The sequence below is a fragment of the Cetorhinus maximus genome, chromosome 7 (assembly GCF_964194155.1).
Source record: "Cetorhinus maximus chromosome 7, sCetMax3.hap1.1, whole genome shotgun sequence".
NCBI lineage: Eukaryota > Metazoa > Chordata > Chondrichthyes > Lamniformes > Cetorhinidae > Cetorhinus > Cetorhinus maximus.
The window spans coordinates 84511646-84535101 of NC_135885.1; the positions used below are offsets into that span (position 1 = coordinate 84511646).

At 38.6% G+C, this 23456-nt stretch overlaps 1 protein-coding gene across 2 annotated transcripts in view; it reads right to left on the reverse strand.

Annotated features, from left to right (window-relative positions):
- Positions 1-307: 307 nt before the first annotated feature.
- The window catches only part of mtmr2 (myotubularin related protein 2), a 91690-nt gene continuing 68541 nt past the window's right edge, over positions 308-23456 (reverse strand). The window contains exons 11-15 of one of the 2 annotated variants that reach the window (XM_078545801.1): positions 18333-18425; positions 11223-11336; positions 8665-8841; positions 1943-6804; positions 308-1792 (exon numbers count right to left, since the gene is read on the reverse strand). In XM_078545801.1, coding sequence (XP_078401927.1) covers positions 6643-6804; positions 8665-8841; positions 11223-11336; positions 18333-18425 — 546 coding nt within the window. In that variant the 3' untranslated portion in view covers positions 308-1792; positions 1943-6642. The remainder of the gene's footprint in view (positions 1793-1942; positions 6805-8664; positions 8842-11222; positions 11337-18332; positions 18426-23456) is intronic. The other variant, XM_078545802.1, reaches the window with a different exon arrangement.

The window sequence follows — 23456 nt, forward strand, 5'->3', positions numbered from 1 at the left end:
AATGGTATTAGCTTTATTATCCTTACAGCTCTTGATTTTGGGAACATATGAAAGAAAGACCTGCATTTATATTGCACTTTTCATGATTAGCAGGCATCTCAAAGCACTTTAAAGTCAATGAAGTACTTTTCAGAGTAATTTCATCCGTAGCCAGTGGAATTCTAATGATATATACTCAAGTGTTAAGAACGATGTGTAATAAACTAGAAAAAACTAAACAGAAAAGGTGATTTTTTGCTTCTAGAACAGTCATAAACATCAGCACAAGTGTATCTAAACTTTCCATATAAGCCCCCAAAATACACAATGTTGCATAAAGATTTATTTCCATCATTCGTGAGAATTTACCATTCAGCATACTAAGTGGAATAAAAAATGTTAATCCTGAACTTTACTTCATTAAACATAACCGAAGGATGAGAGAACAGTGTGCAAACTGATAAAAGGCAATTTTGAGTCTAATGAGGGAAAATGCTTCATATAAATTGTGATTAATAACTGGATTAAATGTGCACTTATGGCAGTGGAGAACTTATTCAAGAGACAGTTGGGCAGGATGATCGCAAATTTCTATGGCAGGTTGCGCAGAACTGAAAGTAGCAACTTTCAAGAATATTTAAGATGATACTCAAACAATGCCCATTTTGATTTAGCTGCAGCACAATTAAAGGGCTAATGTTTTATGAACCTACAATGAACCTACAGAGATCATGGCCTCAGAATAAAAATATTTTGGCACAATGCATTTGGTTAGGATTCAACTATACAACAAAAGACAAAAGAGTAGGCTTTACGATATGACAGCACTAAAAATTTAGATAGAATTCAGGTTCAATTTAGGTAATTAAGTAGCCAGCACAGTAAGTGATGAACTTGAACTTCATGAAGGATTATTGTGGAAAAAATGCCTGGACTAAGTTTCTGTCTTAGAGCCAAGACAACTTCTTAGCTCTTACTAAACCTGCATGTTCAAGGAAAATTCAAGAAAAAACATTGCTCTACATTAATTTTACTTTTCTGACAATACATATCACACTTGCACAGATGAAGTACGTGTTTCTTATTTAAATGCATAGATAATTACCCAGGGCATTACTATGAATCACATCAATCTTACACTACATTACAATGCAAGAAGCCAAGATGCTATTTTATGTCCATTCACCAATTAATGACAGATGATGTTTTACAGGTGAGATTTTCAAACTTAATTATGCAATTTTGACAGGATCAGACATGTAACAAAATTATTACTTTACTGCAATATTTTGTTGATAGAATAAAATCCATGTTTTTTATCTTTTTCAAAACTCAGTTTCTATTTTTAAATTATCTTCCATTCTCTACAACCTGCATGCCCATGTGTAAGTTGTATAACTGCTGCATAATTTTCAATCATGCTCTTGAAAAATAAATCCATGGATTTAGTACTGTTTGATATGCTAACATATGACAAACTTCAGTGATAGCTCCCCCAATCCCCAACAATTTTCTTGCCTCTATTAACATTTCCATCGGCCAAAGTGACACTGCTTTCCCTTGTTCAAGAGATTATTCATTTGTGTTGGCAAACTATCTGTCCATCACAATCAAATGCAGGTTCTCACACAGAGTCTACTTATGTGCAGTTCTAGTAGGGATCATTGGGTAATGATTAGCAGATGTGATCCTGACTAATTTAACCAACATTAACTCGAGGATAATTGCAATCACTTCAATGTTCTGCGTCAAATCAGACTAAGAGCAGACAAGGGATTATCCTAGTCCATGTGAATGCTACTCAAGGATGAAACTCTTTCGAGTTATCAACAGTCACAGATTGCAACTCTTTCGAGTACAGTTCTTGGTTTCCGGGAGTGGGACGTGAACCCACAACCCTCTGATTCAAAGGCGAGGGTGCTATGAACTGAGCCACAGCTGACACCTCTACTCAAGGATGAACTTGCAGAGTAATCAGTGGATTCTTTTTCCATAGATACATCTAATTAATTAGAATTGATCATTAATAAACAAGTACATTATATTGACTTACTGCAGATTCCTTTCAGGATTTCATAGAATATTAGCAAACCTTCAATAGTCCTTTCATTTGAATCAAATCTGTAACTTACGGGTCTTTCACATACACTTTTGTAATGTGGAATGACTGGATGGATATAAGTTTAGGAATATTAAATTAGACAGGTCTTAATACTCTGCATAGTATTAAATGATATTAATATAGTGAGTTCAAATGAACCTTAAGTCTTCCAAATATATAATTTAAGTAAATGTTGTGGCATTTACCTGGAACAGTATTTACTCAAAAGCATCAATTGCCTAGAAATTAGTTTTGATCCAAATCTTAAATAGTAAAGCAAAGGAAATTTGATTTGTTTTAGTATCATTAGCAATGTTGATCCAGAATTAATACATCCAAAGGTACAAATCATTAATAAATAGCAACTGCAAACTGCAATATGCCAATAAAAATGCCAAACACTTTACAACATTGAAAATTGGATTTAAACTTATTTCCATTTAGCCCTGCAGTCAAGGAGTTTCATTATGTTTGTAACCACACAGAATTGTAGGAGATAATTTTAACCTCCAAAAACAGTAAACTTGTGTCAGCTGGAGTGCTAAAATGTAAAAAATCTCAAACCTAAACCCAAAAGGCCTCAAACTACGCACTACTGGCTTTAAGAGGCAGACAGCCAACCAGCTTCCAGGAGGGAAATTGCTCATTTCAATATTTTAATGGTGTTCCATGGCTCAGATTTGATCTCTCTTCTAGCTTTAATACTGGCCACCTGGGTTTCTTGGGTCTTAAGAAACATGGCAGCTATAGGGAGGTGAGGACCACTGTGGATCAGAGGCAAGTGCTTTTCCAGCACTCCTTGTGAGCCAAAGAGGAGCAGGAGTGCTTTTTCCTGGCCCACCAACTAAACCTGTTCAATCGTAACATCTGGCAAGCACACCCTCCTCCCCCACCTGCTCACTGCTCTCTTTCTGAATCCCTGACCATCACCCCAACTCTGACCCTCCAAATCATAATGTTCCCTATCCCTCCTCGCAATCTCCACCTAAACAGAAAGAAAGCTACCTGTTCGTTGGTCTCTTCTGGCACGATCCCTACCTAACAAGGAGCCAAGCCTGTCAACAGGCTGGCTTCCGGTTGGCAAACCTGTTTAAAAAAAAACACCAACATGCTATGGAGTTAAAATTCCAGCGTTGACCAGAACGTCGCCCCCGCTTGGAAATCACATCCTACTAAATATTGGGGTAGCACTTGCCAACACCAACTCAAACTTGATGCCAGGGTTCAAGTTCAGTTTTCGTCTTTTCTCCTTCCATTCTCCTTCTTCCTATTATGTTTAAAGATAGCTTTCACTGGCAAAAAAAAAATTGAAACACGTTGACAAGAACAATAAAACTAAATAACAAAGTCTAATGCACGGGGATTTGTGAATCTTTCTTGCAATATTTTAATAACACAACACAGTATATCTACTAGCATCAGGTGCGCTTAACTAAAAAGTGTAGGAAATGAAGTTGAAATGTTTCAAATTTTTGACCCTTCATTCAAATACTTAAGTGAATTACAACAGTAATAATAAAAAATTTGCAAGGCTAATGGGAAAAGGTAGCAGTGTGAGGCTAATGAGTTGCTCTTGTAGAGGGCCGACACAGACATGACGGTCTAAATAGCCTCCTCCTGTGCTGTAACCATTCAATGCTTCTATATATTCTATAAGTAGTTTAGAAGACACAGCTGAACTAATTTAGCACATTTGTAAGTTTTTTATAACCCTGAAATGTTCTGGTTAGTAGAGTGTTTTACCAAGGCAACAATAGAAGTTATTTGATACATTAAGTGTAACATCTTCACAAAAAAAAAGGAAACTTTTGATAACCTTTAAAGAAAAATACAGATGAATTATAAATGCAAGTGTTTGTTAGTGCTTGCTCCTACAAGGTATAAATACAAAAGAACTCCTCCACCTTGGATTGTGTAATGAACCTCAGTCCTTCTATTTTAGAACAGTTAAAATCAATTTCTGGCACAAGACACATTAGTCTTCCAAATATATCATTTAAGTAAATGTTGTGGTATTTACCTGGGATAGTATTTACTCAAAAACATCAATTGCCTAGAAATTAGTTTTGGTCTGAAAAATTTCAATACATTTCCCCATCACCTGCCAACCAATAACAATGCATGTTGAATAGCCTAATCTATATTGCAACATGCAAATTATGTCCTGAATATTGCACTCTTTGAAAATAAAAGGCTCATCTAGCCAAAAAATATCAATTTTGTTTTTCCAATTTTAAATATGTTTTAGCATCAATAAAAGGCAAAATGCAGGAAGCCTGTACTTCAAGTATCTTAAGTTATTTCTTTGCCACTAACAGCACACTAATACAGCTTGTATTAATCATCTAGCTAATTACATTGAATTACATTAATTTGAACCATTAGAAAAGCCTGTATCCCTGAATCACTCAGATATAATCCTGTCTGAGTAAGATCCAAGGGAATGGATACTTAAATGTTTTTTTCTGGTCTAATTTAGCTGAATAGCGATTATAATCCTTGCATCCATGTCAATGAAGTAAAATATTAATCTGACTAAAAATTTGGATTGAATATTCAGAGAATTTTAATATTGTTATAGCAATTAAAATGATCCTAAAATGTAATTAGTGGACCTGCAGAGAGGATACAGATAGATTACAACATATATTTATATAGTGCCTTTTATGTAATAAAACACCCCAAGGTACTTTAAAGTAGCAGTATAAAACAAAATTTGACATAGAGGCAGGCACATAAGCAGGTATTATGGCAGGTGACCAAAAGCTTGGTCAAAGAAGTAGGTTTTAAGTAGCGTTTTAAAGGAAGAAAGAGGTAGAGAGGTGGTGAGGTTTAGGGAGAGATTTCTAGAGCTTCCAGTTGCTAAACAGCTTTCATTATTACTAAATCATCAGCAGTGTAATGATTAACCTATAAAATTGGTAACAGGTTTCACAACAGACTCATACCAGCTGACTAAATGCCAGAATTATGTAGAATATACAAACTTAAAAGAAAACTATGCTAATCAATCTTGTACCTAAAATGTGAAATTAATGTTTTTCATGAAGCAAGCATCTGTAACTTGGCATCAATTTAATCTGAAACCTAAGCATTTGGAGAAGGCATAGTCACTCAGTTCTAACATAGACTGGTTTGATTTGAATAGTTCCGAACAATTGGATCACTCACCAGTGCCCCACTTTTTTGAAGTACAGTACAGATGCACACAAATGATACAATATTGCATTGGATAGGTTACTAAATTTCATCAATAATCCCTGAAAGCATGATTTCTGCATATGGTATTAATCTGGTTAGAAGCTGCAATATGTTATGTAGTCTTTTTGTCTTTGTTGTGCCTGAAAAATTGTGTTCCTGAATTTCAGGTTTGGCTTTAAGATTTTGAAGGTAAGTAGTGATGAACCAGTTAGACTTTTAAAAATACAAGCAGTTTACTTTCTATACTGAAAGCTTTGTGTTCTTATAAATTTTACTTCACCATTTTCCAGTTTATTCAGAAGATACCAAAACACAGCTAAATAATTTTCTAACTTCAAAATGTATAATTGGAAAACTACAGATAACAAGAAAGCGCAAGTCTTTTTTTAAGCCTTGCTTTAGAAACACTTCTGTTCAAGCATGTTAAATGCTCAATGCCAGATTAAATAGAGGATTCAAGGAGACTGGCAGTTAACAGAAATAAATTATGAAACTAGTTGCATACCTCTAGAGCACTGCAACCATAACAAGCAGCTTACTCTGTGAAAATCCAATCTGCACTATTTATTTTTATAATATGTTTACACTGTTGATTAGAAAAATAGTATACTTTGTCTTTCATCATTTCAGCTGGATCAACCTTACCAGTGCAGATTTGTTGCAGTGCAAAATTGGTGGCAATATTTAGTGAGAATACCAAAGTGGAAATTTGATTTGGATAAATATAAATTTAATAATGGCCATATTAAAATAAGTTCCAGTGAAGAAAACAAATCTATACAGCACATATTGGGTAAATGACCATCTCTAACCTCAATTAATTGCCCCGTTTAATAGTCATTCCTGTCCTTTTTAATAGCTTTTCATTTATATTTAATCGAATATATGCATCAATAATTTCTTACCCAGCAAGTATTTTAATATCCTCCTGGTTAAGGGGAGGGAGTGGGAAGAAACCAAGTAAATGCAGCTGACTATTAGGAGCTGTAGTAACAAATTAAAGAAAGCTAACCAGTTTAAAACATACAAGCATACCGGTTATTTCCCTGTAAGGTTTAGTGTTAAACCCATAATTAAGGTCAAGAGTAGTTAAAATTTATCAGTGCAATAAATAATATCCATTTGCAAATGGACAAACTACGTCATAGTATATTCATTTGGAACAGTTGAATTACTTGCCTACAATTGGCAAATAAGTGTTATAACTGCTGATACAAAATAAAGTTGTAAATACAAGTTATAGTAACCGGTTTACATATGATTGCCTGTGTATACAAATGAATTTTTCTTCAAGCATGAGAAAACATTGGCTAAAATTGTCTTTAACAGCTATTAAATCCTTTAAAGAATGAATCTGATTTTCAGATGATAGTCTGTACTGGTGTAACTGAACGTGAAGGCGAGCCAGCTTTCTCTGATGAGGAAGCTGACCTGTTAGAAACTTCTCGCTGTAATTCTTCCACCTTTTTCTGAAGCTCTGCTCGTTTTGCTAAAAGTTCCTTGTAACGTTGATGAATAGGCTCCTGCATTCAGGAAAAAAAACAATTAAAATGGAATATAACTTGGTTTTATAGTCACCTTTTGATAATATAAATATGTTAATCATTAACCAGAAAGGCCCTTTTTATCCTTCCAAAATTAAGAGTGTGATGTATTGTTTAAATGAGAGAGATTTAAAACAGCTTTTTATTAAAGGTATTCCATCACTCCAATCATAGCATATTTTTGCTGTAAGCTATTCAGTCCATCAAACCTGTGCTCATTCTTTGAAAAAGTTGTCTAACCAGTATCACTTCCCCATAGCCCTGCAACTTTTTCCTTTTCAAGTAAATGTGCAATTTCGCTTTTGAAAGTTACCAACAAATCTGCTTCTGTCATCTTTTCAGGCAGTGCATTCACAGTGTACTCTCCTACACTATACATGCATGAATGTGAAAATTGCTGTAATATTTTGGGCTACAAGACATTCTAAATATTTAAAAGTTTTAAGAATATAATTATTACGCTCAAATAGGAAGTTCCTATATTTAATATCAAATTCCGTGAGAAAATCTTTGACCAAACCATATAGGCTTTTCTTAAATTTAACAGCAGGCTAGCTTGTTAATTTAACCAGGTCTGATGAACTTAATTCATTCGTAGTTCATATTATTTCCAGTTTTCATTCCAAATAATTAGTATTAAGTTTTACTGGATTATGAATATATTAAGTTACAATGTTCTATCTTGGCCTCAAACTAATAACTGGCTACCAAACTAGCAGATTTGAGCACAAAATTGATTTTTTTGCCAGTATGTACAAGTCGTAATGTGAATTTAAGTAGCACCTTTAAAGAAGAAAACCGTCTCGAGGTGCTTCACAGGAGTACAATCTGACAACTGCAGAAGGAAGTGTCAGGGAGGGACTAAAAGTTTGGAAAAGGAGGTGGGCTTTAAAGGAGGAATGAGCGATGGAGAGGTTTCAGAAAAAATTCCAGAGCATAGGGCTTAGATGGCTGAAAGCAAGATTGTCAATGATGGGGTGAGATAAGTGGGGGAACGACAAAGGCCTGGAGGAGATTAGATACGGAAAGGCAAGGTCATGATGAGATATAAATCTGTGGATGAGAATTTTCAAGTTGAGGAGCCAACGTAGCTCACCGATCACAGAGGTGATGGATAAAAGGAGCTTAGTGTGGGAAAAGATTAAAGCAGTATAACTTTGGATGAGCTAAAATTTATGGGGGATGGAGGATGGGAATCCAGCCAGCAGTGTTGGAATAGTCAAGTCATGAGGTGACAAAGGCATGCATGAGAATAACAGCCGTAGATGGGTTGAGGCAGGGCGATGATAAATGATCTTATAGAAGTGGACGTAGTTGATCTTTGCATGGGGTCAGAAACTCAGCTCAGGATCAAACTGGATGCCAAGGCTGTGAATGGTCTGGGACGATGGCTGATGAGGAGGATGGAATCAGGGGTGTAGAATTTGTGGCATAGCTTAAAACGATGGTTTTAGCAAATTGTACAGCTATTCTGCCATTGTTTTACATATTTTAGACTTTTTAAAAGTTGAGAATTTAAAAAAAATTATTTGTAACATCTACCATTTGGCTTTAAATGTGTAAAATGCAAAATGCCTTAATTTGATGATTTCCCTTTAAAAATGAAAATTAGATCAATAATTAGGATCCAGTTTTTGAAATGCTTTTGAACATAAAACTCTCAATTTTCAAACCTTATGTATCTGCTTTCATACAGCACTCTGTTTTTATAAACATTCCAGATAGAAAATGGTTCAAAATAACTTAGAATAACCTCCACAAGAAGAACTGAAGTATTTTTGACTTGTGTTATCAGTTTCAATATTCACACAATTAAACCAATACAAGCAAAATGATTACCTGTGGTCTCATCCTTGGGTTCCAGCGGATGTAATAGCTAATCCAGAGCTCTAGGTGGCGCATGCTTGCCACAGGATACAGCACATGGTTATAGTAATTCACATAGAGGGGATTGACAAACTCCTCCAGCTGGCTGTTTATGTAAGCCCATAATGAAACAGTACTTCTTTGCAGTCCCTGTAAAATAAATTCAGGTTAAATATTGATTTTGCAGGAAATAGATTTCATATTGTATGTTTACATCACATATTCCCTTTGTTTCTTTATAGACTACTGCTATCTCAAATGAGAACATTGTAACACTGTTGCACACATTAGTCACCAACAGAAATTTTCTCTGCTAATTGGCTGCTATGTTCCTACATTTCTAAAGTATTTTGTTGGCTGTGACTCATTCTGGGACGTCTTGAACACATGAAAGGATGAGTGTATCAATGCATTTTTTGTTACACAATAGTCAGCTCAGTATCCAAGAATTAACTTGCAATTTTCTTCTCAAGTCAAGTGGTTACGCCTCATGAAGCAGCATGGACAGTGAGTTGAAACCAATCATAAACACGCCTGCCATCCACACACATGCACTTTCTAGCAGAGATCAACAGGTGGTGACCAGCAGAGTTATACACAATGGCAAAAAGAACAAAAGGAACGATAAATCGTAATAAAATGTTAGGTAGTCCACAGCTAGGGTACTGGATGCAGTTTAGTTTAATTTACTGCATCCATTATAGAATGGGCAATAAAGCCACAGAGGATATACAGCATAGATGCACAGGAACAATGCCAGAGATCAGAAACTACAGTTATGAGAAGTGTTTTGAGATACTGGGACTATTTACTTTGCAGCAGAGAAGATAATGACAATATTTAGAGGTTTTAAAAATGTAAAGGTTTTGATAAAAGTAATGGGAACCTATTTCATCTGGCTGGGGAGTCAACAGCAGGGATCAATTTAAACTCATCACTTTAAAGAGGAAAGACCAGGAGTAAATTCTTTATGTGGGGAATTTCTGGAGCATGGAATGCTTTGTCATAGGGAGTGACTGTAACAGAAACTATTGCATCTTCCAAGGGTAAATTGGAAGTACAGGAAGGTACAAGGCTATGGTGAGAGCAGGATTAGTTTTAAATTGTTCTTTCAAAAGAGCCAGCATGATGGGCCAAATAGCCACATTCTGTGCTGTAAATCTCTATGATTCTATTGATGTTGACTGATTTACAAACCAAGGTCAGCAGGAATCAAAACTAAGATATGGATCTGCAGTGGTAATTGGCTGAAGGAAAGGAAGCTTGGGTGGTTTAAAGGAAGTTAATGAATGGGGTCCCCCATGGTCCATGCTGAGATCCCTCCTGTTCTTAGCACATATAAATAACTGATTCACAGTCACAATGCAAGGTAATTAAATTCATAGGGCCACACCCTCCCAGCTGGGTGGGAGGTTGAGTGGGGGAGGGGTGTGAGGGCAGTGTGGAAGACTGTGGCTGCTGCTATTAGTATCACTCCTGTTTTCCTTTTACTATAGGATTATAAGTATAAAGTAATTGGGAATCCCTTGATGGACTTCCTCAGGGACATGTACAAATTTGGATCTACAAAATCAGGGTTCAACAAATTATTTAATGGATGAATGAATAAAAAAAAGCATTGTTCTATTTTTGTAAATAGTAAACCTATTTTGGAGTATTGTATTATATGCCATAGTGGGACTATCTGTGATAAATGTTACAAAGAGGAATCCAGTTAGAACGGGGTTGTCTTCATAGTATGGAATTCCCTCCATGAGAGTGGCGGCTCCATCGGTGCTGCAAAAACAATCTATCAATCAGGATTTTCCACGGGCTGAGACACAAAAAAATCATGATTTCTTGAGGGCAGCCATTTCTTATTCTTGGCATAATATTTTAATTAATCTAATGACTAAGCATATTCCTTCGAGTTTATGGTGACACAGTTTGGAAATCCAAGGAAGTGGAAACGGAGGGTTATTGCTTCTTGTCTAAATGAGTAGGGCAATTTTCAACTATTTTCTGTTTTACTTATGCTGGAAAACAAGGTAGAAGAAAATTAAACAAAACTTGTCTACCTGTTGGCCACACAAGGCTAGCCCACCCACCTGAAGTAGGTAGTAACCTTATTAAAATATTTACATAAGGATCCTATCTGTGTCAGTTGTAGAATCCATAATGAATCAAAGGGAAATTGGATGGGTATTTGAAGGAGATAAATTTGTGGGGTTATGGGGATAGAGTGGGTTAATGGGACTGACTGGATCACTCTACAAACAGCCAACGTGAACTCGATGGGTTGAATAGCCTCCTTCTGTGCTGTAATAACTCTAAGAAAAAAGACCAAATTAGTTATAAATTTATACATGATGAACTTGCATAGTAGTTATTCAAGAAATATCAAAAACCCAATACAACTGAATACAGTATACGGAATTTTGGTTTATATTATTATATAGTCTACGATTTCATTTTATCACACTATTACAAAGATCAACAAGTATTACATAACTAAACAACACACAGAATTTGATTTTACTAATCAGACTCACCTCTTTTACTCTTTGCTGTTCACTGTTAAAAAGGAATGTTCCAAACAAACAGCTATACAGATGGTCAAGAATGGTTACAAGGAAGAATTCATTAAACTCAAAGGCTGTTGGGAACTGAGGAAATAAAAAAATGATCAGAAATTCATTTAAATTTGCTAATCTAATGGACAGCAAAACAAGTCTGTATCACACTATTATTGCATTATCCTTCTTCTGTTTGCTTCAGAACAAACACAAAATCCATTTCAGGTTAAGAAATCTCAATCATCTCTAAAGTTCCCTTTCAAGTTTCAGGTTTTTAATATTTTGTTCCATTTAGCTGTTTGTTTTTTCAAACTAGTTGGGACAGTTCATAGATTACAGCACGAATAGATACCCGGCTTTAAAGAAAAGGGAGAATATTTTGCGTACAAATGATTTTCCTCCATCTTTTACCATAGCATTATATCTTATAAGAATTTTACACTCCCCCCAGCAGGTTCTGATGCAGGGGTGGAGGCAAGTGTGAAATTGCATGGACGGGATTCCCTCCAGGTTTCCAACCGTCCTGACCTTGGAACAATTTTACATTGGGGCAGGCAGGATGACAGCTCGGGGCGGGGAGGCCAGAAATAAAGATAGTTGGATCTCGGGCAGCAAGGGAGGGTGCGGGGGGATTGCCTCTATCAGGAGGCCTATCCCAGAGATCCCAATTGCCCCCTTTGCGATCCCCCAGCTGTTCCCTAATGTCCCTGCCCTGGGACCCCTGCCACTTACTTTGTCCTCCAGGTCCTGAGACTTAGTGCCAGGCAGCTCCCTGCAGTGCTTCTTCCAGACACTGTAGCACTGTGCCTGGAGGGACTGGAGAGCTGCCAACCAATCTGATTGGCCTGCAGCTCTCCAAGGTGGGACTTCCTCCTAAATGAGCATAAGAAGTCCTCCCTTATGCCAAGCAATACTCGTTAGAGCATAATATTGCATCCAGGCTGCTGGAGTCAGTGAGGATGTGTTCCCCATCAATTCTTCGGATGGCGGGGTCTTGCCCCCGCCATCCAGAAAATTCAGGCCGATGTCTACTTTTACTAGGTTAAAAAGCCATAATTTCAAGCTGCTCTTGTCATATGGGTTCCATCAATTTTTACACAGGAATATAGGAAATAGGAGTGGAAGCAAGCCATTTGGCCCCTCCAGCCTGTTCAGCCATTGAACTGGATCATGACTGATGCTCTACCTCATAGCCAATTTGCTGCACTATCTGCATACTCCTTTATATTTTTAATATCTAGAAAGTTATCAATCTTTATCTTGAACATACTCAATGACTGAGCCTCCACAGCCCTCTGGGGTAGAGAATTCTAAAGATTCACCACCCTCACAGTGAAGAAATTCTTCCTCATCTCAGTCTTAAATGGCCTAATTCTTATTCTGAGACAAAAGCAAAATACTGCGGATGCTGGAAATCTGAAACGAAAACAGAAAATGCTGGAAAAAATCAGCAGGTTTAGCAGCATCTGTGCCGAGAGAAACAGAGTTAACGTTTCAAGTCCATATGGCCCTTTTTCAGAGCCTCTGTCTCCATTTCTAGTGATAGACTGTCCACCAATATTCATTACAAGTCCACCAACTCCCAGGCAACTTCGACTACAGCTCCTCACACCCTGCTTCCTGTAAGAACTCCATTCCATTCTCTCAGTTAATTCACCTCCGTAGTATCTTTCCAAAACGGCACTTCTGACACATCGTCCTTCTCCCTTAACGGAGGTTTCCCCCCCACTGTGGCTGACAGGGCCCTCCACCGTGTCCGACCCATCTCCTGCACCTCTGCCCTCACACCTTCCCCTCCCACCCAGAGCAAAGGGTACCCCTTGTCCTCACCTTTCACCCCACCAGCCTCTGCATTCAAAGGATCAGCCTCTGCCATTTCCAGCATGATGCCACCACCAAACACATCTTCCCTTCACCTCCCAACGCCCCCCAAACCCACACATCAGCATTCTGTAGGGACCATTCCATCCGGGACACCCTCCTCCACTCCTCCACCACCACCCCAACACCTCATCCCCTTCCCACACAGTTGTAGAAGATGCAACACCTGCCCCTTTATTTCCTCCCTCCTCTCGGTGAGGGCCCAAACACTCCTTTCAGGTGAAGCAGCACTTCATTTGCACCTCCTTCAATTTGGTCTACTGCAGTCGCTGCTCCCAATGCGGTCTACTCTACATTGGGGAGACCAAACACAGACTGGGTGACCGCTTTGGGGAACACCTTCAGTCTGTCCGCAACCAGACCTTCTTGTCGCTTGCCATTTCAACACACCACCCTGCTCTCATGCTCACATATCCATCCTTGGCCTGCTGCAATGTTCCAGTGAAACTCAACACAAACTGGAGGAACAGCACCTCATCTTCTGATTAGGCACCTTACAGCCTTCTGGACTTAACATCGAGTTCAACAACTTCAGACCATGAACTCTTTCCTCTATCCTCTCCCCTTTTCTTAATCTCTTTTCTCAACATTCATTTTTATTTTTTTATCCACTTCTTTTTATTTATTTATTCATTGTTTTATCCCCTTTTTTTTTATCTCCCTTCCATCCCATTTATCATCCTTTTCCCCCCACCACTGCCCCACCAAACGGCCACTTGTTATTTGTTCCATGCTGTTCCTTCACACAGTGCTTACTCTTGTTCTGCAATTTTCCCATTATGCCACTATCAGTACCTTTTTTTAGTCCTTACCACTACCATTAACACTCCCTTTGTCCTTTTGTCCATGACATCTTTGTCAATCTCTCCTTAGCACCCACCTATCACTGACCTTCTATCCAGCTTCACATGCTCCCCTTAAACAGTATACATTTCAATAAATTTATTCTCTTTAGCTCTGAAGAAGGATCATATGGACACGAAACATTAGCTCTGTTTCGCTCTCCACAGATGCTGCTGGACCTGCTGAGTTTTTCCAGCATTTTCTGTTTTTGTTTCTTGTTCTGAGACCTTGTCCCTGGTTCTAAATGCCCCAGCCAAGACAATCATCCTTCTTGCATCTACTCTGTCGTGCCCTGTGAGATTTTGTATGCTTCAATGAGATTCTTCTAAACTCTAGAGAATATAGGCCCCGTCTCCTCAATCTCTCCTCATAGGACAATCCCAGAGATCAGTCTGCTAAACCTCCATTGCACTCCCTCTATGGCAAGTACATCCTTCCTTAGCTAAGGAGACCAAAATTGTACACAATACCCCAGATGCAGTCTCACCAAGGCTCTATACAATTGCAAGACTTCTTTATTCCTGTACTTAAATCCTCTTGCAATAAAGGCCAACATAGCATTTGCCTTCCTAATTGTTTGCTGCACCTGCATATGTTCGCTTTCAGTGAGTTATGAACAAGGACACCCAGGTTCCTTTGGACATGAACACTTCCCAATCTCTCACCATTTAAGAAATACTCAGCATTTCTGTTTTTCCTACAAAGTGGATAACATCACATTTTTCCACATAATATTCAATCTGCCATGTTCTTGCCCACTCACTTAATCTGTCTAAATCCCATTGAAGTCTCTTTGCATCCTCTTGACAACTCACATTCCCACCTAGTTTTGTGTCATCAGCAAACTTGGAAATGTTACATTTGGTCTCCACATCCAAATCATTGATATAGATTGTGAATAGCTGGGACCCATACACTGATCCTTGTGGTACCCAATAGACGCAGCCTGCCAACCTGAGAATGACCCATTTATTCCTACTCGATTTTCTGTCCATTTACCAATTCTCAATTCATGTCAATATCTTACCCCAATCCCATGTGCTCCAATTTTGCTCACTAACCTCTTGTGTGGGACCTTATCAAAAGCCTTCTGAAAATCCAAATACACCACATCCACTGGTTGCCTCTTATCTATTCTGCTAGCTACATCCTCAAAAAACTCTAACAGGTTCGTCAAACATGATTTCCCTTTCATAAATCCACGTTGACTCTGCCCGATCCTATTATTTTCTAAGTATCCTGTTATCGCATACTTTTATAATAGATTCTAGTATTTCCCTCCTTATGATGTCAGGCTAAAAGATCTGTAGTTCCCCATTTTCTCTCTTCCTCCTTTCTTAAATGGTGGGATTACATTTTCTACTTTCCAATCTGCAAGAACCATTCCAGGATGTGGGTTTTGTGCCTCAAAGGAATGTAAATTTGTTGTCAACCATGTATTAATGCTTTAAATTGCCTGTCTACCATCATATCTTTTAATGCAGTTTCCCAATCTACCACAGCCAATTTGCCCCTCATACCTTTCATAGTTTCCTTTGTTTAGATTTAAGACCCTAGTTTCAGATTGAACTATATCACTTTCAAACTTAATGTAAAATTCTATTATATTATGGTCATACTTCCCTAGAGGCTCCTTTACAACAAGATTACTTAGCCTTTTCTCATTGCACAATACTAGATCTAAAATAGCCTGTTCTCTAGTTGGTTCCTCAACATACTGTTCTAGAAAACCATCTAGTATATAGTCCAGGAATTGTCCTCCACAGCATTAGTGCTAATTATGTTTACCCAGGCTATAAGTAGATTGAAGTTCCCCATGATTACTGTATTACCCATCTTACATGCACCTCTAATTTCATGATTTATACCATGCCCCACATTACTACTACTGTTTGGTAGTCTATAAATAACTCTACCAATGTTTGTTGCCCCTTGCTGTTTCCTATCTCCACCCAAACTGACTCTATCAATTTAAATGATCTTCCAATCCAAGATCCTCTCTCACTAATGCACTGATCTCGTCTTTTATTAACAATGCTAACCAACCTTCTCCTCCTTTTTGCCTATCCTTCCTAAATGTTGAATACCCTTGAACATTCAGTTCCCAGCCTTGGTCACCTTGCAACCATGTCTCTGTAATAGCAATTAGATCATACCGGTTTACTTCCATTTGTGCCTTCAATTCATCTACCTTGCTGCGAATGCTGTGTGAAGTCAGATAGAGTGCCTTTAATTCTGTCTTTTTATTATTTTCACAACCTCTAGCCTTATCTGCTGGCGCACTCAAGTTTGAATGCTCTGTCCCCTTCTTGCCAGTCAGGTTATCAATTCTCTTATTGCTACCTTGCTCTCTTGCCTTGACTTCTCTCTTTAATTTACCACATCTTCCTTCGTCTGCTCCCTCGCACTCACTGTTTAAATTAAAGCCCTCACTAACGCCCTAGTTATACAACTTGCCAGAGTCCCAGCACAGTTCAGGTGAAGACCACCCCAACGGTATGCTCCCACTTTCCCCAGTACCAGTCCCAGTGCCCCAGGAATCGAAACCCATTTCTCCCACATCCAGCCACGCATTTAACTCTCTAATCTTATTTACCCTACTCCAATTTGCTCGTGGCTCAGGTAATAATCCAGAGATTTTTACCTTTGAGGTTCTGCCTTTTAATTTGGCTCCTAGCTGCTCATACTCCCTAAACTGAATCTCTCTCCTAGTCCTACCTATGTCAATGGTACTTATGTGGGCCATGACAACTGAATCTTCCCCCTCCTACTACAAGTTCCTCTCCAGCCCAGGGCAGATGTACTGAACCTGTCACTGGGCGCGCAATACAGCTTTCTGAACTCATGCTCTCGGCTGCAGAGAACTGTGTCTATTTGGCTGACTATAATGTCCCCTACTACCACTACATTCCTATTAACTCCCCCTGCTTAAATGGCTTCCAGGACACAGTGCCAATGGTCAGTTCGCTCATCCACCTTGCAGCCCCTGCTTTCATCCATACAGGCCGAATGAAAGGACCTTGAACCTGTTGGACAATTGCAAGTGCTGAGGCTCCTCAACTTTCTTTTTCTTTATTCTTTTATGAGAGGTGGGCATCACTGATTTTGTAACCCATCCCTAACTGCCCTTGAACTGAGTAGCTTGCCACACCATTTCAGCGGGCAGCACTTTTACCTTCTCGTACCCATACCTGCTGCACTCGTAGTCACACCCTCCTGTCCCTGACCATGGACCAAATCAGATGACCCTATCCTAAGCCACGGATGATATTATCTAAGGAATGTGATAATAAACGTACATTATCACATTCCTTAGATAATATCACCAGCTTCAACACCTCTTTGTCCTCTTGTCTATGACATCTTTTGGTTATCTCCACCTATCACTGGCCCTCTATCCAGCTCTATCTGTCCCACCCCCTCTTAAACCAGCTTATATTTCACCTCTTTTCTATTTTTCCTTAGTTCTGTTGAAGAGTCATACGGACTCGAGACATTAACTGTGTTCCTCTCCGCAGATGCTGTCAGACCTGCTGAGTTTTTCCAGGTATTTTTGTTTTTGTTAAAGAAACCCTTTGTTCCCTAAGCAATAAAAAAATTTAGGGAATGGACTTAAGCAGAGGGCAGAGAGAAGAGAGAATATCATCAGTCCAACATTAGAGTCTGAGAAATAGGAAACAGTAGTAGAATGAAGTGTTCTTATAAACAAAACAGGGAGGAGGAAAGTTTAAGACAGGCACCAACCATTCAATTTACTTCAAATATGTTTAAAATTCTGCAGACATGACTTGCTAAAAATGGAAGCAAAATTCAGAACTTAATGAGGCAACAGTAAAGTCTTCAGGGGTATGGTTTCCATTGTTTATTTAATCTTGCATACTGTTTGACTAAATACTGATGATAAATCTATACACAAGGGAGATAGTGACAGTCATTGGACTGGTAATCCAGACGTCCAGGTTAATGCTCTGGGGACATGGGTTCAAATCCCACCATGGCAGCTGCTTGAATTTAAATTCAATTAATAAAATCTGGAATTAAAAGCCAGTCTCAGTGATAGTGACCATAAAACTGTTGTCAACTGCCATCTGGTTCGCTAATATCCTTTAAAGGAGGAAATCTGCCGACTCTCAGCAATGTGGTTGACTCTTAACTGCTCTTTGAAATGGTCTAGCAAGCCACTCAGTTCAAGGGCAATTGGGGATGGGCAACAACTGCTGGTCTTGCCAGCAACACCCACATCCCATGAAAGGATAAATTTTAAAAAACACATAATTGAAGAAACAAAAGAAATCTATAGGTAACATGATTGCCAAATTCTTCAAATGGTTCAATTATTGAATTATGAAATAAAAATAGCACCTGTCTTGTCATCTGCCACACAGAGTCAATGAACTGCAAGAAGACCGGTGACCTGTCAGCATCTGTATGGTTCTTATCTCCATGTCCGACTCTCTGTAAAAAGATGTCTGCACTAAGCATCTGTGTTTCATTAATGTAGAAACATAATGGAATACATGCTGTAAAACATGGCGTGTAAGTCTACCTCGCGTATTAGACGACCCCGTTTTTCCAGCCCCAAGAAAACATGTTTTTGCATATTGTTACGATCTTATTAGGGATCGTTAATGTTTAAAGAAGAAATCAAATCAGCAATTAACCAACAGTACTATGCCACAAGATTTCAATTTTTTTTTTAAACAAAAACAAACTTTATTGTATACATAAAGAGAAATTAAACAAAGTAAGCACTATTAACAACAATATAGCTTATAGAGACTGATGCTATAAACTCAGTTCTACTTTGTTTCCCCCAAGAGTTTCTTTATCTTACAAAACCTTTAAAATTCATTCACTTTCCCTGGGACCAACTCAAAAATTATATCACTGCTCTCCAGAATTCACTCTGACTTCTCTTCAGTGTTCCAGCTCTTCACCAAAGGTACAAGATTTCATGGGGGCCCTTCCATTAACTTTTGGCTAAGCGACCCTCCAATTTCCTTACCGACCTCACAATTCTGGATTCCTCAGCTCCAGGACTGGCCTTCCTGCAACTCCTGCGCAGGGGTTTAAGACATCAGAAAACATCCTTGGTTTCCAATAGCCTGCTGATGTGGTTTTAAACTACAACCAAACTGATTACTTCAGTTTGCAACAGGTTTAACTGTCTTTTATTGAACATTACTGCAGATGTCTTCCTTTAGCTTCCAACTAAACAAATCTTTGTCATTTTTCCCCTTTCCAACTTCGTTTCATACTGAATACCAACTCCCATTGGTAGACTGTACCATGGATGATAGATCCAGCATTTCCCCTACTTCAGGTGTAGGTTTGGCTTATCTCTTGACTTCCAAGCAGCTACAAGCTACACAAGACCAAAGCTGACACAGTCTCTCAGCTGCTTTTCCAAACATCAACCAGTCTTGACTGTTTGCTATGCCCTAACTGAATTCAGAGATAAACTCAAAACAAGAATCTCACTAAGCTCCACCAATCTCCATGGCATTGTGATACACATGGCCTGTTCCCAGGTAAAAATGCAAATTAAGTACCTTTTAAATCCAAAGTTTTCCTTAATTCTGGGAAACCACATAAATAATTTATCCTTTCCAAGATTAACTACAAATGTCATGTTTCCATTTCTTTAGCTAAGTAAGGCCACTTGCTGTTTATGATCTTAACTTTCTAGCTGTTAACCTCGCTAGTCAATATGGCCTCAACCTTGAAGTGTAATAAACTCCAAACTTGTTTGAATTGCATTTACTTCAGGGTTGCTTTTACCAGTTTCTCAACTCGATAGCCCTATTTTCTACAATTAAATTTTTAACTCAAAACTAATAGTTATATTCTAAAACATGTGAATTATGAACTAGATATTCACAATATATTCGGTGCATAGGTCGACACCCCCATTTTCAGCCATAACATGCAACACTCACATTAGTAGTCAACCTCAATTTTTCAACCCACAAATCTGTGTTTTATTGACTGGCATTTTATAATGAGGTGCAAGGGATCAAACAGACAATACAGCCTGGGTTGGGAAGATGTGCAAGAGTTTAAGGCACACCCAATCTTTGCATCAGATGCCAATGCCATTTTAAAATTGCGACCACCCAAATTTACACCAACCATTCATTTTACACTCAGTATACAAGTCGACAAGTTTTTGAAAGGATTTTGAGACTTCAAAGGTCGACTTATATGCTGACATCTATGGTAAGTTTAATCTAGGGCACTATTTCCAACAGGATAACAAGAGGACACAGATCCAAGTTGTGAGAACAAGTATAAGACAGATGCCAAGAAATATTTCTTAATGGAGAAAATATTTAACAGTTGGAACAGTTGCCAGGGAAGATGGATGAGGCAGCAACATGGTATTTAAGAAACAACCAAACGGGGAAACATGTATTTTTATAGAATTTTTAACATAATAAAACATCCCAAGGCTCTTCACAGGAGCATTATGAAACAAAATTTGACACCAAGCTATTGTATGAAATATCAAGGTCAAGACTGAGTCAAAATCCTGGAACTCCCTTCCTAACAGCACTGTGGTGTACCTACACCATATGGATTGCAGGGGTTCAAGGAGGCAACAATATATTCTCAAGGGCAATTAGGGTTGGGCAATAAATGCTGGTCCAGTCAGTGAAGCCCACATCCCATGAATTAATAAAATAAAATGACCAAATGCTTGGTCAAAGAGGCAGGTTTTGAGGAGTCTCTTAAAGGAGAAAAGAGAGGCAGAGAGGTTTAGGGAGAAAATTCCAGAGCTCAGGACTTTTGAAGGAGTTATTTAAATTGGGGCCAGAAGAGGCCAGAAATGGAGGAACACAGGCATCTCTAGGGGTTGGAAGGCTGGAGGATATTAACGAGATGGGGAGAGGCAAGGCCGTGGAAGGATTTACAAATAAGAATGAGAATTTTAAAATCAAGGTTTTGTATATTGTTGAAAAGAGAGACATGTTGCCAAAGCTTTTCATCTTGCACTCATCAGGACAAACGCAAGAATGCCAAATTTCAAAAGATCAAAATTCATACTATAGGAGAAAAGAGTGCTGATTGGTTGACAAGTCGACTTTGACTGGACAAGGCATTACCATGGAGAAAGCAGTGGGGAACTACAAGCTCCCCAAGTTCCTGGAATAGTCAAGATTAAGACTTTGTTAACCAGGAACCTGTGTAGGTTAGCAAGCATAAGGGCAATGGGTGAACGGGGTGTGGTGCAAGCTAGGCCGCAGAATTTTGGATGACCTAAAGTTTATGAAGAGTAGAATGTGGGAGACCAGCTAGGAATGCATTGGAATAGTCAAGTCCATAGTTAACAAAGGCATTGATGAGAGCTACAACTGCAAAAGAGCTGAGGTGGGGAGGAGTTGGGCAATGTTATGGAGGTAGAAGTAGGCAGTCTTAGTGATGCCACGGATATGTGGTTGGAAGCTCATCTCGGGATCAGACATGACACCATGGTTACATACAGTGTGGTTCAGCCTCAGACAGTTGACAGGGAGTACGATGTAGTCAGTAGCTAGAAAACTGAGTTTGTGGTGAGTACCAAAGACAATGCTTTTGGTTTTCCCAATATGTAGCTAGAGGGAATTCTACTTATCCAGTTCTGGATGTCAGGCAAGCAGTGTGATAACTTATACACAGTGGGGGTACCAAGAGAGGCAGTGGAGTAGAACTAGGTGTCTTCAGCGAATATATGGAAACTCACTCTATGTTTTCAGATCATATCGACAAAGGGCAACATGTAAATGAGATATGAGGGGTCCAAGAATAGATACTTGGGGAAACCAGAGGTAATGGTCCAGAAGTAGGGAGAGGAGCCATTACAGGTATTCTCTAAGATTGGATAAACAGGAATGGAAGCAAAGTGCAGTCCTACCCAGTTAGATAACAGAAACTAAAGAAAATAGAACATAGGCAAAAACGTTAATTAAGCCACTAATAGATGCTCCAAAGATAGTATGCAAGATGTATTCAAGATAAAACTCTCCCTTCTAGTTAATCATTTTACAAATCTACTCTGCAACACTTAGTTGCAACTTAATGGTTTTCCTCGGCATTCATTTGATGTCAGCAGCAAGCAATTCTACTCATGTAACATGAACCAGCATCAGTAAAATTTCTAATCTTATGCAGCACTTCAAGTAGGCATCTGAATGCATAACACTCTGTGCCCTTGTTGAAAATAGAGGGCCAGGAATAGTTGGGTAAATTATGACAATATAAACTGCACTCATCAATATCCATTAATAATAAATCCATAATAATCCATAAAAAAATCCAGAAATACCCCCACCACCAATTCCAATTTTCCCCAAACAGAGCTGTACGATTTGCACTACTGTCAGCATCACCAAAACCGATAAAATTACTTGCTCTGTGGGGCTCCCTTTTGAAGTTTATTGCGATCATGAAATTGCTGGGCCCAAAACATTAATGCATATTCTTCCAGCTGCAATTATTTAGGGCTGGTAATTCATGTCATAAGGAGCTTGTCAATGATGTGATTTATGATCCTTACATGACACAACCTTGGTGGGCCATTAATGGACCAATGAAACTCACCCCAACAGGTAAAGAATGGTTCCTAGAAGTTCTCTTTTAATCATTTTTATCTCAATTGGTAATATTTATGTGCCAATCTTGCCATTCACACACATGTTAGTGTTTTCAGGATAAAAAGATTTCTTGGCACTCAGAAAAGCAAATTAGATCAATTTCTTTCAGGAAAAGAAAAGCATGTTACAGCACATAAGCAATATGAGACATAACTTGGTTAAGTGTAGCACCCTTGAGAGAACTACAGTTGACCTACAGTTCCCAAAGACTCCACCACTGGAGTTTCTGCATCTGTTGTAAACTAATTGATAGAGATTGATTGCTATGATTAGTTAATAATGCACTCCTTGTTTTATCATGCAACTACGATGGTGGAAGGCCAACTAGATGGCCCTCGAGTTTTTTGTTCTTTTCCTTCTATTCTCCCTTGATCCACCCTCTTTCTTTCTCTATTTGCATGACATTTAGAGGAATTCTTGTAATTTTTAGATGACGTTCTCAAGTTGAGTATGTACAGTTGATAATTGTATGTGTTTTAAATGTTTTTCCCCACCTTGCACTTGATAACATTGTTGGGAATCTGAACTTTTGTTTGGTCCTGGACTTATGTCGTAGTATACAATCAACCTCTGTTAAGATGGTATAGGCCAGCATTTACTGCATCCCTCAATTGCCCTTGAGAAGATGGGGTGAGCTGCCTTCTAGAAGTGTTGCAGTCCCTGTGGTATAGGTACACCCGCAGAGCGGTTAGGATTTTGACCCAGTAACAGTGAAGGAATGGTGATATATTTTCAAGTCAGGTTATTGCTAAGTATGTGCCACTTGATAGCACAGGTGATGACCCCTTACATTACTTTACCGATTATCGAGAGTAGACTGATGGGGCAGTAATTGGCTGGCTTTGATTTGTCC